At 55.4% G+C, this 14,081-nt stretch overlaps 2 protein-coding genes across 17 annotated transcripts in view; one reads left to right on the top strand and one right to left on the bottom strand.

Moving 5' to 3' along the window:
• Positions 1-14,081, top strand: part of CDH23 (cadherin related 23) — a 524,046-nt gene that overhangs the window by 396,824 nt on the left and 113,141 nt on the right. For 15 of the 16 annotated variants that reach the window (XM_064269675.1, XM_064269673.1, XM_064269677.1 and 12 more), the window contains 3 exons: positions 462-614; positions 2,961-3,074; positions 5,785-5,933. In XM_064269675.1, coding sequence (XP_064125745.1) covers positions 462-614; positions 2,961-3,074; positions 5,785-5,933 — 416 coding nt within the window. Of the gene's footprint in view, positions 1-461; positions 714-2,960; positions 3,075-5,784; positions 5,934-14,081 lie in introns of those variants that run through there. The other variant, XR_010318119.1, reaches the window with a different exon arrangement.
• Positions 8,587-13,003, bottom strand: C16H10orf105 (chromosome 16 C10orf105 homolog). The gene has a single exon (XM_023547045.2). The coding sequence runs from the start codon at positions 10,732-10,734 to the stop codon at positions 10,360-10,362; it is 375 nt and encodes a 124-aa protein (XP_023402813.1). The 5' UTR covers positions 10,735-13,003; the 3' UTR covers positions 8,587-10,359.

Raw genomic sequence — 14,081 nt, forward strand, 5'->3', positions numbered from 1 at the left:
AGTCACTCAACTGCTCTGAGCATCCATTTCCTTCTCTAGCCACTATGTCTGATGATGCCTGCCTCACAAGGATGTTGAGGATTGCACGTGGCCCCGTATGGGAAGTGCTTAGCATGGGCTTGGCCTAGACAGCCATGGTCATTATCATTGTCTTTGTTAGGCCTATCTGGAGAGAGGCCTGGGGTTTTATCTCTTCCCTTGGCAGCAGGAGTAGCATCAGGAGACTAGGGGTGGGGGGAAGGGGGGCGTGGAGCTCCGGTCAGCTCTGTCCTGGCCCCAGCAGGCACAAGGGACCTCAGCTCATGACCAGGAGATGTTGACACAAATGCCGCCTAGAGGCTGTGTCTCCCGGAGAATTAGTTTTCTGCTCACTCTTTGGCTTAAGCCACTGCCTCTGGAGTTAGGTCATCCAAAGCGGAAACCAACCAACCCTAGCCGCCTGTGCTCTCTCTGTCCCACAGTGCTGGACGTGAATGACGAGACGCCCACCTTCTTCCCAGCCCTGTACAACGTCTCTGTGTCCGAGGATGTGCCACGAGACTTCCGGGTGGTCTGGCTGAACTGCACGGACAACGACATGGGCCTCAATGCCGAGCTCAGCTACTTCATCACAGGTGCTGCCCTGACTCAGTGCAGCCCAGCCTAGGCCTCCTGGAGCCTCTGCCCTCACCCCTTCCCCGTGTGGAACCAGACTGGGGGTGCACCCAAGTGAGGTTGGGAAAGACCCAGTTCTCTACCATCGGGCTTTAGCCCCTGCGGGTGCCTCCCTGAGGGCTTGCTCTTGGCTTTTCCCAAGAGCTTTGCAGCTAGGTGGTTCTGACCTGGCTCCACGGCCAGCCCTGGGGGCCCTGAACCTGCTGGTAGGAGGGGGAGGACTTACCGAGGTGAAGCCCAGAGGGAAGTGCAGCCAGTGACTCCCGGGGAGGAAGAAGGCATATCTAAGCCCTGTCACACACCTCATCCCAACTCAGGGTGGCAGAAGCTATGACTAGAGAAACGTGACCTTGTCCTTCCCTGGGGACCCTTTATTCATCGAAAAGGATTCCCGTCTGCTTAGAGGCAGATGGTCTAGATCTCTCTAAACCATTCCAGAAAGAAACTGTTTAGCTTAAAAATGTTGAGTAGCTACCACCTAGAGAGCTACCACTTGGAGAAAGCTATGAAGCTATGTCCTGGCTGAACAGGGGAGAGCAAGTCACGATCGATTAATAATGTCTGCCATGGCTCTAAGGTGGGTAGGTGGTGACAAACATGCTGTGCGTGTGCCATCCTTAGATTAGAACAATTCCCCAGTATTCTTCAGCCCCTGTCAAACCTGAGGGGTGCTGGGATACATGGTGGGGGGTTGTTCGTTCACATTGCTGAGCCCTCTGTTGGTCATTTTACCCACTTTGTGTTCTCTGTGGACATGACCTGCCTGCAGCCACTTACACACGTGCTGCATCTGTATATATCACCATGTACACACATGCAGTACACACTTCGGCCTCCCTGACACCTCTCCCCCCGGAGAGAGGAATCCTGGGCTCACAGCCTGTCCACAGCTTGCCATGGCCAAAGTGACCTCCGAACCCTCAACCTCTCTGTTCCAGAGCCTTCCCCTCCCTCCCCTCCCAGAAGGAGCCCAGCACCCTCAGGTCTTCTCCTTACAGGCTATCTAGTCCTCAAGGCTCAGTTATCAAAGACCCCACGGGTGACAAGGAGCCACCCCGTTCAGCTGCCAGCATAATCTCCATCTCGATTCCTCCCCCGCCCACCTTTGGAACCAGAATGTGTCCTTACAGGCGGTGCTTCAGACTCTGGAAAGTAGACAGTAGGGGTTTGGGGATCAAGGGCTTTACCCAGGGACAAACCAGTTAAGGACAAGGTAGTGCCTGGCTGGACGACTTCCTAGCACCCCAAAGCGGTGGGTTCCTGCTGACCTGCTAAGAGCCCTCCTGGCCCTGGGATAACCAGATTTTGTGTTTGTGCACTCTGTAAAGTGCAGTGTAGAGTCCTGGGCCAAACTCACCCCAAAACTAGTTCAGTAGCAGGCCCTGCTGCCCAGAATACCACATGCTGCCTGCCAACTGGCAGATAAAGGTCTCCCACACTGTTCTGAACCCTGTCCTGGCCCCAGTTCACCCCGGGGAGGAGACCCTCACACTTCTCACCTGCCCTGCAACTCCGGAAGACTCAGTAACACCTGTCTCCTGCCCACCTAACCCTAGTCTTGATCAGTCCCCTCTCAGAGAACTGTGGTTCTCAGTCCCTCCCCCATCCCCAGCACCAGAGATGACCAGCCTGGAGAATGCCCAGCTGACCCCCAAATCCTCAGCCATATATAAAAGCCCAGGCTAACTGCTCAGACACTTGTGCGGGACAGGCAGGTGGCTGAGGGCACAGAGGCTCGGGACTCACTGCCGCGTTGAAGTCCTACACCCCACTTAACCTGGGACCAGGTGCCGTAGAGTCGACTCCGACTCGTGGCAACCCCACATGTGTCAGAATGGAGCTGGGCTCCACAGGGTTTGCAATGGCTGATTTTTCAGAAGTAGATCACCAGGCCCTTCTTCCCAGGTGGACTCAGATCTCCAACATCTTGGCTAACTGCCGAGTATGGTAATCGTTTGAACCACCTCAGGCAATACACATAATCTCACCAAGGCTTGTTTTCCATATCTGTGAAGTGGAGATGGTAATAGGACAAACTTCACAGATCGTGTGGAGACTGAATGAATGGTCCGCATGATCAAATGAAATAGGCACTTAGTAATAATGACGCTGTTATGATTTCAGGCCTTCAGCACCCTGGCCTCAAACTCTGTGCTCAGGGGCAGGGTGGAGTGGGCAGCGCAGCCCTTCCCTCCTAGACCACCACTGGAATGTCCAGGTTCAGAGCAGAGTTGGGGCATCACCTCCCTTTCCCTGGCCAGTAGCTCTGTTTCCAGACCTGAAGCTTCAATCTCTTTTGCCTATAGGTGGAAATGTGGATGGGAAGTTCAGTGTTGGCTACCGTGATGCTGTCGTGAGAACGGTGGTGAGCCTGGACCGGGAGACCACAGCCGCGTACACGCTCATCCTGGAGGCCATCGGTAAGCACTGGCCCATCCCACCCACCACCATGGCTCTTTGGGGCAGAGTTCACCCCGGGTGCCCAGGATCCAAGCCTTGAGCCAAAGGCTGAACTCTGCCTAACACCAGTGGGAAAGGGCCACCAGCTGCTCAGCAGACATCACTGAGCACTTGTTGGGTACGATGCTCAGTGAGATGCTACATGTGAGATGCTGAGATGGTAAGGTAGGAGCTATGCCCAGCCAAATGGAAGACCCGCGTGTAGCCAAGTCACTGCAAAAGGAAGTGAAGGGCAGAGGGGTATCAGAGTAACAGGCACAGTGGGTGGTAGAAACAGGGAGGAGGGCTCATCCAGAAAGGCTTCCTGGAGGAAGTGGCATCTGGGACTGCCTTCAGATCAGTTAGGACTTTCTTGGTTGCAAACAAAAAATAATAATAAATAAACTGGCTTCAACAATATTGGCTCACAAAACCCATCCACATATGACAAAACCAGGCATGATAGGTGCCAGGCTCAGGTGATGCCAGTCTCCCATGGTGGCTCTGCCTCCTATGTGTGGGCTTCATTCTCTGTCTCACCTGGTGGTAAATCACTGCTGCAGCCCCAGCCTTACATCCTCCTGGTTCAAGTGCAACAGCAGGGAAGACAGCTGAAGCTCTCAGAACAGCTCTCATGAGCTCCAGTGTGTCCTGGTGTCCATCCCTAAACCCCTCATCCTGGCTGGGTGGGGGTAAGATGTGCTGTTAGTTCGGTCTAAGTCACGTGCCCATCGCTGGAGATGGGGGCAGTCAGACCACCCCACCAGGAATACCAGGCCTGAGAGACAGGAAGTGAGGGCTCTCCAAGTAGAATGGTGCCGATGAGCAGAAACACGGGATGCTCGCCACGCCCTGAAGGCCGAGTAAGGCTGCTGCAGATGGAGAAGCAGGGAGGGAGGGCGTTCCAGGCACAGGAGTCAGCCCACAAAGGACCCGGAGGTGGAAGGGGAGAGAGAGAGGCAGAGAGAGACAGAGAGACAGAGAGAGACAGAGAGAGAGAGAGAGAGTGTGTGTGTGTGTGTGTGTGTGTGTGTGTGTGTGTGTGTCAAGCTGTGGATGTCTGAATGCTGGGCTGGAGATTTGGTGTTTGGTCTCAGGCATGGGGAGCCCTGGAGAGCTCTGGAGGGGAAGAAGGGTGTGGTGAGGCCATTGCCCTCCAGGAGCACCCAGTACAGTGTTTGCATAAGCTCCTCAGAGGCCTCCGCTGGCCAGAAGGAAGTCAGCTCTCTGTGCCTCACTCTTCCTGCCAGTGGTCCCTCCCAGCCCACCCATGCCCTGAAGGCATCTGTCTCCTGCCCTGCTCTTCTCTGTCCTGGGGCCATCCATCACCTTCTGGCGACCCATCACTTCCCCGTCCCTCTCCCCTCAGAGTCCAGACTTTGCTTCAGGCTTTGACTGGCAGGAAGCTAGGGCTAAGTCTCAGCCTTCAATAGGGCCTCCCAGCTGACACTGTCCCCAACTGGGGCAGGCAAGCAGGACCCTCTGGGCCATGGAAAGTGGTCCTGGGATGGAGTTTAGGAGGGTGAGAGGACCTGCCCCAGGGTACGTGAACACACCCAGCATGTGGCCAGCTGGCCTGGGAAAGAAGGATGGAGTCACCCCTGGTCCCCAGCCAACTCCAGCCACCCATGCTCCTCCAGGGCTGCCCTTCCCAGAAGATGCAGGGCTGGGTACAAGCTCCCCTGAGGCTGAGCTGAGACTCCCACCTTTACCACCTCCCCAGCCTGGGAGGGACCTGCTGGGGACTGGAGGGGCAGAATCCCTGGATGTTAGGCTTGGAAATTAAGCAAGACCAGTGAACCTGAATGCAGGGTCCTGCAGCCAAATCTACTCTGCAGACATGCCCGTTTGCCCCACCCAGTGCTTTTTAAGTAACTCCAATTAGCTGAGAACATTGAAAACTCTGGAGATTTTATTTGAAAGTTCAGATATTCAGTGTCTCTTGAGAAATCAGAGATCTGGTGTTCCTAGGCCCACATTCTGCCTAGCAGCCATGGACTGGAGCAGAGAACAGCTGCCCCCTAACCCGGGCAGCCCCAGGTGTCCCCACTGGCCCTGACGGCAGCTGGCTTTGTGACCGTGTTGGTTTCCTAGGACTGCTGTAACAAATTACCGCAAATGGGGCAGCTTCAAACAGCAGACCAACAGTCACTCTCTGGTGGTGCTGGAGGCCCAGCTCCCTGGCTCACGGCACCATCACTCCAGTCTCTGCCTCTGCCTCACAGGGCTCTCCTGTCTATCTCAGATCTCCCTCTGCCTTTCTCTTAGAAGGACACTGGTCGTTGGCTTTAGGGTCCACCTGGATCATCCAGTAAGATCTCATCCTAAGATGCTTACCTCAGTCACAACTACAAAGACCCTTTTTCCAAACGGGGTCACAGTCACAGGTTCCAGGGATTTGACGTGAGCATATCTTTTAGGCAGCCATCATTCAACCCACGACAGTGCCTATTGCCTCCTCTGTGATGTATGATAAAGGCACCTGTATCTCAGGGTCATTGGGAGGACTGAAGGACTTAGGGTAGACTTGGCACATGGTATTATCTAAGTATTAGATATTATTGTTGTTAGCCCTAAGCTAAAAAGGAAAGGTGGATGGGAGGGACATCTCTGGCTGGAACCCTACAGTGGGCAAAGCCTGGGAAGGTTGTCCTTCAGGCAGCTGCTAACACCGTCTCTCTCCTCCCACAGACAACGGTCCGGTCGGCAAGCGGCGCACGGGCACCACAACCGTATTCGTCACTGTCCTTGATGTAAATGACAACCGGCCCATCTTTCTGCAGAGCAGCTATGAGGCCAGCGTCCCCGAGGACATCCCTGAGGGCCACAGCATCGTGCAGGCAGGTGGCCTGGGGCTGCAGGAGGGATAGAAGGAGGAGTAGCCGGGGCAGCAGGCAGCAGGAACCCGGGCCCCCTCCCTCCCTGGGAGAGTGGGCCCCCCCAAGCTGTGTAGCCCAGGACAAGCCTGACTCCCCCAGCTGGAAAGAAGGCAGAGGCATCTTAGCCGCCCTCCCCTTGCTCACCGCCCCACCCCAAAGGGAGGAGTCGGAGGTGTCACATTTTCCCGGAAGGGAGTTGAGAGCGCCAGGGCCCAGTGAGGCCAGAACAGAGCGGCTTTCATGGAATGCTTGGCCTGAGCTCCCCTCTTGAGAAGTAAACAGGCACAGGAAGAAAGGGCTCCTTTGCCAGGGGAGCAGAGTGACAGGCATGACGCTCAGAGGAGGAGGAAGGGAAGGACCTGCAGCACAGGCTTGCATGGTGCCATCCCCCACGGGCCCTGGAGGTCCCATTGCTGGGGGAGGAGGCCGGGAATGAATGAGTCTGTTTACCCAGCTACGGGGGTTTTCCCACTGGGAGGCTGGGCCAAGCACAGCAAATCCGGGCCTGTCCCTGGGGCAGGCTCCCAGGCTTGGGAAGGGCAGAAGAGTGGGAGTCTGGGAGTGCATCCACCAACCCCCAGCAGGGCCAGGGAAGGGGGCAGGAAAGGGCTGGAAGCAGGGTACTGATGCCCAGAAGTGGGCAGAGCCCAAGAAGTCAGAGAATTGGCAAGAGTTGGGTGGCTGGTGTCCAGAAGGGAGAAGGAGGAAGGAGGAGGGTTCCATCCCTCTGGGCCTCAGCTGGATGTGTCCAAACTCTCCTGGGGGCTTAGAGAGCGCCCAGCTGAAAGCTGTGGCACCCCACATCTCACCTGGCCTGGTACCTGCCTCCCCTGGCTCGTTGGTAGGGCCCCAGGACCACTAGGCTTGCCCAACCTGGGGGTACGGCCAGACCTTTGAGAGCCTTCCCATTCCTTGTCCTTCAAAGCTCAGGGCAGCCTTTGCCCCCGACCCCCAGCCTCCAGGAAGAGAACACCTGGTGCCCAGTGCTGGCCCAGGGGGATGGTGGGGGCCTCCTGCAGACTGAATTCAGCCTGGACATCTCAGGGAGACCCTAGGGGAAGTAAACCAGGAAAAGGTTAACAGCAGGAAGGGAGGAGGGAACACAGCCTCTTGGGAGGGGACTCACTCCACTTTCTAAACCCCAAAGCCTTGGTTTCTACTTAACACAGCGCTGCTCAGACCGAAATCCTATAGCCCATGGGTAATACAGGGTAACCCCAACTCTCCCTGTTTCTCAGCGAGAGGAATCTAGTGACTTCTGCAGGGCCCTGTACATAGGTTTCTTGCAAAGCTGCACACGCTCTTTGATGTCAGATTGATCTGGAAGGAGGCTCAGTGGGCCTCTCCAGCAGGGCCTGCTCCAAGAGAAATCTACCCAGGGACGTCTGAGGGAAGAAGAGGGCCCTTCCACCAGGACTCTCTCTGCTATGGGCTTTGGGGGTGGGGACGCATCCAGGCTGGCCTACCCTTCACTTAGTAAACAGAGGCCTCAGACTCTGTATATGAAGCAGGTGACTCCAAGTGAAGAGTCAAACAAGGTCTCGCTTTCTGCGAGCTTCCAGACTTGTAGATAAGGATGACCCACACTAACAAGAGGAGAGTGGCTCCTGCCCACCCACCCTTGGAGCGATCTGAGAGAGTGTGGGCAGCTCCAGGCTGCAGGTCTTTCAGCAAAGACGGCTTCTCGGAGGGGTGCCATGGGAGGCATAAGCCACAGCCAGGGAGAATGGTAGTTCAGTTTGCCTGGAGTCTTGGGTCAAGATGAGACTACAAAGATAGATTGAGTCATCTCCCAGAGGGTGCTGAACACCGGGCTAAGGAGCTTTGGCTGTATGCAGTTGGCAGTAGGGAGCCTGAGAAGGTTTTAGAGCCGAGGAGTGGCAAATCAGAGTTCACTTTGAGAAGACTTGGCTGGCCGCACTATGGATTACAGCAGGGTGGGACCAGCCAACTTTCTGGGACAGAAACTAGGCAGCTTAGGCCCTCCTCTGCCCAGGCTTCAAATCTGGGACCCAACCAAAGTATTTAGCCTCGTGGGATAAGAGAGGGCTAGGGCTCAGGATTCCGAAAAGCCCACCCTGGGTGGGATCTCAGTGAGGTGATCACCAAGAGCACGTTGCATGGCTAGTGTGATCCAGGTTCAAGGTCCCCAGCTGTCCTAGAGAGGACCCGAGGGGAGAGGTCTGGACCCTCCCACATGAGGGGGGCCACCCCTTTCCCTGGGAGAGGCCTGGAGCTGCTATGGCATATACTCCTCAGAGCCCAGGTGTCATCATCTCCAGCTGGGCACCCCCAACCTCCTGCCGTTCTGCCACAGCCCCAGCCCTGGCCTCTGAAAGGGGCAGCCCCTTCCTGATTGATCCTGATGTGGGCGTATTAAAAGGGGACCACCTGAGACAGCTGCCAAGACTGCAATTCTATAGACGGATTCGATAGATGCTGCTGACAGTCTCCTCCTTGCGCCCCTCCCTGCTGGTGCCCAAGCACCTCTAGTTTGGCCAGAGCAGGCCTGACACCAGCCAGCAGCCCCAGGGGCTGAAGATCTGGCCTGGGTGAGAGACATCTCTACGCCTCTAACGAGAGAAGCCCATTTGTTCCCAAAGAGCTGCTAGACCATCAGGACTGAGATGTTTCCTCTCTCAGGGCTCATTTATTCCTTCATTCAACAAATACCTATGAGGTCCAGGCCCTGAGGATACAGCAGTGAACAGAAGACCCAGGAAGCTCACAGTTCTCGGGGGAAATGGTCTTTGAACGAGGAGTTCCAAGAGGGCCAGGTGTGAGAAAACCACAGCATCCTTCAAGGGAGTTCAGCAGGTGGGCAGGTGCGGTCCAGGAAGGCTTCCTGGAGGAAGTGACACTTAAACTGAGTCCTGAAGGATGAGAAGGAGATTTCCACTCAAAGTGGGGAGACGGAGAGTGGGTGGAGAAAACAAGATGTTCAAAGGGCTTGGGTAGGAAAGAATGGGACATGCAGGAGAAACGTAGTGGTCAAAAGATGAGGCCAGAGGAGGGCTGGAGGCAAGGGTCAGACTGTGCAGGGCCTTACAGACCTTGATAAAGATTTGAGGCTTTAACCTAAGAGCTGGGGATGAGAGCAGGGCTGGAGGAACCACGTGACCAGATAGAAAGCCGTCCTTCCCACCCCACCTGAGGTAGGAGGGTTGGTCCCTTGTTGCAAGGGTTTTTCTGCTCCAAGCAGAGCGCCCCCATCTGGTGAAAGCCATTAGAATGGGGTACTGACCAGCTGGAGAGTGTCTGGAGAGACAGGCAGGGCAGTGAGTGTGTGCGGAGGGCACTGGCGGGACAGTGAGTGAAGGGCCACCTGTCACTTGTCTGGACACTCCAGAAACTCTGAGCAGAACCAGCATCATTGGTTTGTACAGGATATTCAAGGTGGGCCCAAAGCGCGTGCCCTGTCCATTCAGAGGACCTGTCATAGCTGGGGGCCACCCCAGTGCCAGTCCCACCTGCCTTCAGCTAAAGCTAACTCAGGTCCCTTATCACACTGGTCCCCAACCTGGATTGCTACAGGTTGTTTGGACGTCCGTCCTCCCTCTGGCTGAAGAATGGCCCACCCTCCTCCCCAAGCAAGGCCAGAGTATGGTCCATTGTAGACACCCTCCCGTATGGTCACCTGCTTTCATAGCCGTGAGTGCCACTATGCCAGAGAGGGAGCAGGCGTCTCTCCGGAGCAGTGGCTTAGACACTCAGTCCCACCATGATCTGCCCAGACCTCTCTGCAAGCTGGGCTGTTGGGAAGAACTGACCCCATGCACCCTGGAGTTGCAGGGCCGTGGGCTCCTAAGATCCACCTACGGTGCCAGCCACTCCCACAGAGCACTAGGCAGTTGGCCAGCAGGATCTAGGTGTCCAAGGAAAGGAGTCCCTGGGTTCCCTTTTGCCTTGGGCACTGAGTTGGCACAGGTGAGGACAGTACCTTGTCCCTGGTGTGGACTCAGCATTTCACAGGGCCCGAGGGAGCCTTTGGCCATTCTGCAACTCACATGGGAATTGGAGCTGGGCCTTGGCCCCAGGAGGGTGGGCAAGCAAGGATGCTGCTCCCAGGAGATGGTTGGTTGCCAGACAGGGCCCTGGGGAGCCCTAAGTTGAGCCCTTGAACCTCAGGCCAAGTTCCCAGGTGGCTCCGGGTGCTCAGTTCTTGGTCCAAGAGTTCTTTCAGCAGGGAGCAGCTAAGGGGTCTGCAGAGAGCAAAGTACTGCTTCCAGGAGCCCTCTCTGAGAAAGGGCAGAGGCTTGGATCCAAAGGGAACCACTGACGGTGAGGTGTGGCCCAGGCAGCTTGGGCTGCTGCCCTCTTGTGGCCTGCGGTGCCAGGCTCCGGCCTGAGGCAGGAGGATCTATGGGGCCTAGGGGGCGGACGCCCATCACATCTTGGTGGATTCCAGGCAGTCACAGTCGCTGTTGCCTTCGCGGCCCGGCAGGGGGCGTCGTGGGGCAGCGGGCCGGCCCCGGCGGAAGCTGTGCAGGGAGCGGCGCAGGGACCCCAGGCGCTTCCAGAGGCGGAGCTGGGGCTCGCTGGGGCTCCCCGGGTGGTGGGGCATGCGCTCAGGCGACCCGCGTCGGCTCGGGTCCAGCGCAGCCGGCTTGCAGAGGGTCAGGAACAGCAGACAGGTGGCTAGCAGGAGGAAGATGCAGGCCAGGGCAATGAGGGCGGGGAGGGGGAAGGCCGCCTCCGTGAGGGTCCCTGGAGTGGCTGGAGCTGTGAGGAAGGCGAGGGGGCTGGGGCCCTCCGTGCTCATGGCTCCTGCAACAGGAATGGGACAGAAGCCCAGAGGCAGATCAGCTGCACCCAGGACAGGAGAGGGAGGGGAACATGGATGGGGCGGGCACTATTTAACTAGCTGCAGGTAGCATCGTGGCCATTTTACAGGTTAGGACAGTGAGGCGCAGAGAGGTGACAACTCTAATGTCCCATGGCTGATAACTGATGGAGCCGGGTCTGAACTCAGGTCTCTCTACTACATCCCACTGCATCTCCGACTGGGAGGGGACAGGAAGGTAATCAGTTCTCATGAATTATAATACAGGTAGTCCCCGACATACATACGACGTGTTGGAATTACAATGAACCGCACTTAACAACCATCATTTTTTTGCTGTTGTTTTTGACATCTTATCGTTAGTAATATGTACTACGTTCAGTGTTGCAGTGCACAATTTGCTGTTATTATTTTCATGCCAACCCAAAAAGTTAAAGATCAGATCTATAAAGATACTGGTACTAAAAGGCAATAATAATAGGAAAAAAATGATGTATTCGACAGAACCAACTTATACCAGAATCGTTGGAATGGAGTCCTGCCTTAAGTCAGGGACTCCTTGTAGAGTCCTGGGCCTGAAAACTGGGGATCTAGGACCAACTCCAGCAACAACTTGTGGCCAGGAGCAAGTCCTTGTATAGGATGCTGCTGGCGGGGACCCTGGCAGTTACCTACAGCCAAGGCTGCAAACTGGAGGCCTGAGGATGTCTGTCACTGGGTCCTTGCAGTGTTTCTGGAGCCCTGGTGGCCCAGTGGTTAAGAATTCAGCTGCTAACCAAAAAGTTGGCAGTTCAAATCCACCAGCCACTCCTTGGAAACCCTGTGGGGCAGTTCTACTCTGTCCTATAGGGTCACTATGAGTCGAAATCTACTCTATGGCAATGGTTTTTTTTTTTCTTGTTGTTTTTTTTTTTGCAGTGTTTCTATCAGTTTTAATTAATTGTGAATATTAAAAAGAAACAAGAGATTTCACATAAGTATCTAGATGTCTGGCTTCTCTTGAAATTCCAAGATTTCAGCACTGGGCCTGTCTTCAGGCAGGGTACCCAGCAGCTAGAGCGGAGCAGCAGCTACCCCCTTTAGACTGGGCACTTCACACGCTATGGCACCTTCCTGGCCCCATGGGCAGTCAGACAGTCCAACCTGATCCGTGACAGATGAGGAAACTGAGGCCCAAACAGGAAGGCCACGCCCAAGGCCACAGTGGGAGCCAGCGGCCAAGCAAAAGCCAGATCCAGGTTTCCTGGCTCCTGGCCCGTGGTCTTTCCACCACTCTGGCCCCCAACTCTCTCCCTTTGAACTCACTGAGCTGCTCCGGGAAACATGAGAAATAACCCACAATGGGCAACTGAGTTGACAAGGCTGGGCTCTCACCCTCCCCAGAGACACCAGTCACCTGACCTGGGGCATTTCTGTTACCATTTAAGCTCATCCCACTAGTGGGAACACAGCAGGTGGTCCTTGTAGATGCGAAGTTAGGCTGAGTTTTGATTGAATGGGCCTGGGGTTGCAAATAGCCGTGCTTTCAGAGCCTGGCCAACAGTGACACATGATCTAGGAGGACAGGTGGGCAGGGGCTACCTGGAGAGTACAGCCACCTGGAGAGCACCTCTAAAGCAGGTAGAGGGGCGCGGGCTCAGGCTATGCCATTACACAGGCCCAGGGTGGTCCACTCTTCCACTTCCTCAAGAGAAGCCAGAAATCTGGATGTTTAGGCAAGTGTTCCTAACATTTAAATGTTCGAAAATAATTCAGATTAAGGGGGTAGGGGAGAAGAAGAAAAAGAAACCTTGCAAAGTCCAAAGTTGATGCTAAAAAAATTCAAAATGAATTTTAAAATATTTAAAACTGGACCCAGGCCAAACAAAACACATCCACGGGCTAAGTTCAGTTTGTGGGCCAGCATTTTGTAATCTTTGATTTCTATAAACAGAGGACAGGAAATCCAAAAAAGGTCTAATAAGAAATAACTATTTCTCTTTGACGTCAGATATTTCATGGGATGGGGGAGAACAGATCTCCCCCCTTCGTAACTTACACCTCAGTCTAACTCCCAGTCAAGTTTCTAGTACCAGTGCTTGGCAGGAGGAGGGGTTCCCCACCCTCCCCGACCCCTGTCCGCACCCCAGGCACTCACCAGCAGCCACAAGACCTAGCTCCAGGCTCCCTGCGCCCAACCTCCTTCCTGCCTGCAGCGTTGCCCTGTGTCCAGCCAACTGAGGATATCCAAAGCACCCACCCCACTTCCCACCCACTCCCTACTACCACCCTCCCAGCACTTCCAGACAGAAAACTATCCCTCCCAGCTCCTGACTGGAAACTCTGATGCCTGTCTTGTTGCCCAGGCCTCCTCCTTTCGGCCCTTGGGCCTAGAGAGGGCTGTGGCCAGACAGCTGAACATGGGCTGGCACTTCCTTGAGCCTAGCAGGGAGGAGAGCCAGGTGTGCCCAGGGCCATCTCCTACACGGAGAAAACTGGACATCCCTCTATCCTCCCCTGGGCAACGCTTGGCTGGGAGTAAAGACAAGGCAGTGTAATATGGAGAGAGGTCTCGATCCTGCTATGTTTAATGTTATTTCAGGACCTGCAGATGGGCCCGGAGATACCTTTTTAGGCTAGCAGTGCAGGCCTAGGCTCCGGTCCCGGGGACCTGCTTTAATGAAGCGATAATTGCATCTAGAAGCATAGATGGTTCAATGGTAGAATTCTTTCCTTCTGTGCGGGAACCTGGGTTCAATTCCTGGCCAGTGCGCCTCAGGTACGGCTGCCCCCTGTCTGTGAATAAAGACTTGCATGTTGCCGTAATGCCGAACAGGTTTTAGCAGAGCTTCCAGACTAAGATGGACTAGAAAGAAAGGCCTGGTGATCTACGTCTATAAAATCAGCCAGTGACAACCCCGTGGATCACGACGGTCTGATCCCCAGCCAATCACAGGGATGGTGCGTGGGGTCACCGTGAGTCCAGGCTGACTCCAAGGCAGCTAGCAAGAACAATTAGCATCTGAGTAGTTTTTGTGGAATCAGAAGGTTCTGAAGTGCTTGAAAACATCAAGCCACCCTCCCTGGAGCGGGTGGCAAGGCCAGCTGCCGGGCCTCTCTTGCCACCCCCTGCTGACCAGCCCGCAAAGCCAGCTGGTTCTGGGGGAAAGGAGGCCTCCACCGCACAAGGCTAGGAACCGGCTTGAGAGCGGTTGAAGCCCTCTGCCATCCTACTGGAGCCCAGAGCACCCTATGCAGACCCTACTCTGGACATATCTGTGCACGCTCAGTCTAGAACCTTCTTTCTCCCTGCACAGCTCCGGGGAGCGAGCCCTACTACGTGACCT

The sequence above is a fragment of the Loxodonta africana genome, chromosome 16 (genome assembly GCF_030014295.1).
Source record: "Loxodonta africana isolate mLoxAfr1 chromosome 16, mLoxAfr1.hap2, whole genome shotgun sequence".
In the NCBI taxonomy this organism is placed as follows: Eukaryota; Metazoa; Chordata; class Mammalia; order Proboscidea; family Elephantidae; genus Loxodonta; species Loxodonta africana.

What these genes read in the sequence shown, in the direction of transcription:
- C16H10orf105 (XM_023547045.2), bottom strand. Translation starts at nt 10,734, where the DNA reads ATGAGCACGGAGGGCCCCAGCCCCCTCGCCTTCCTCACAGCTCCAGCC.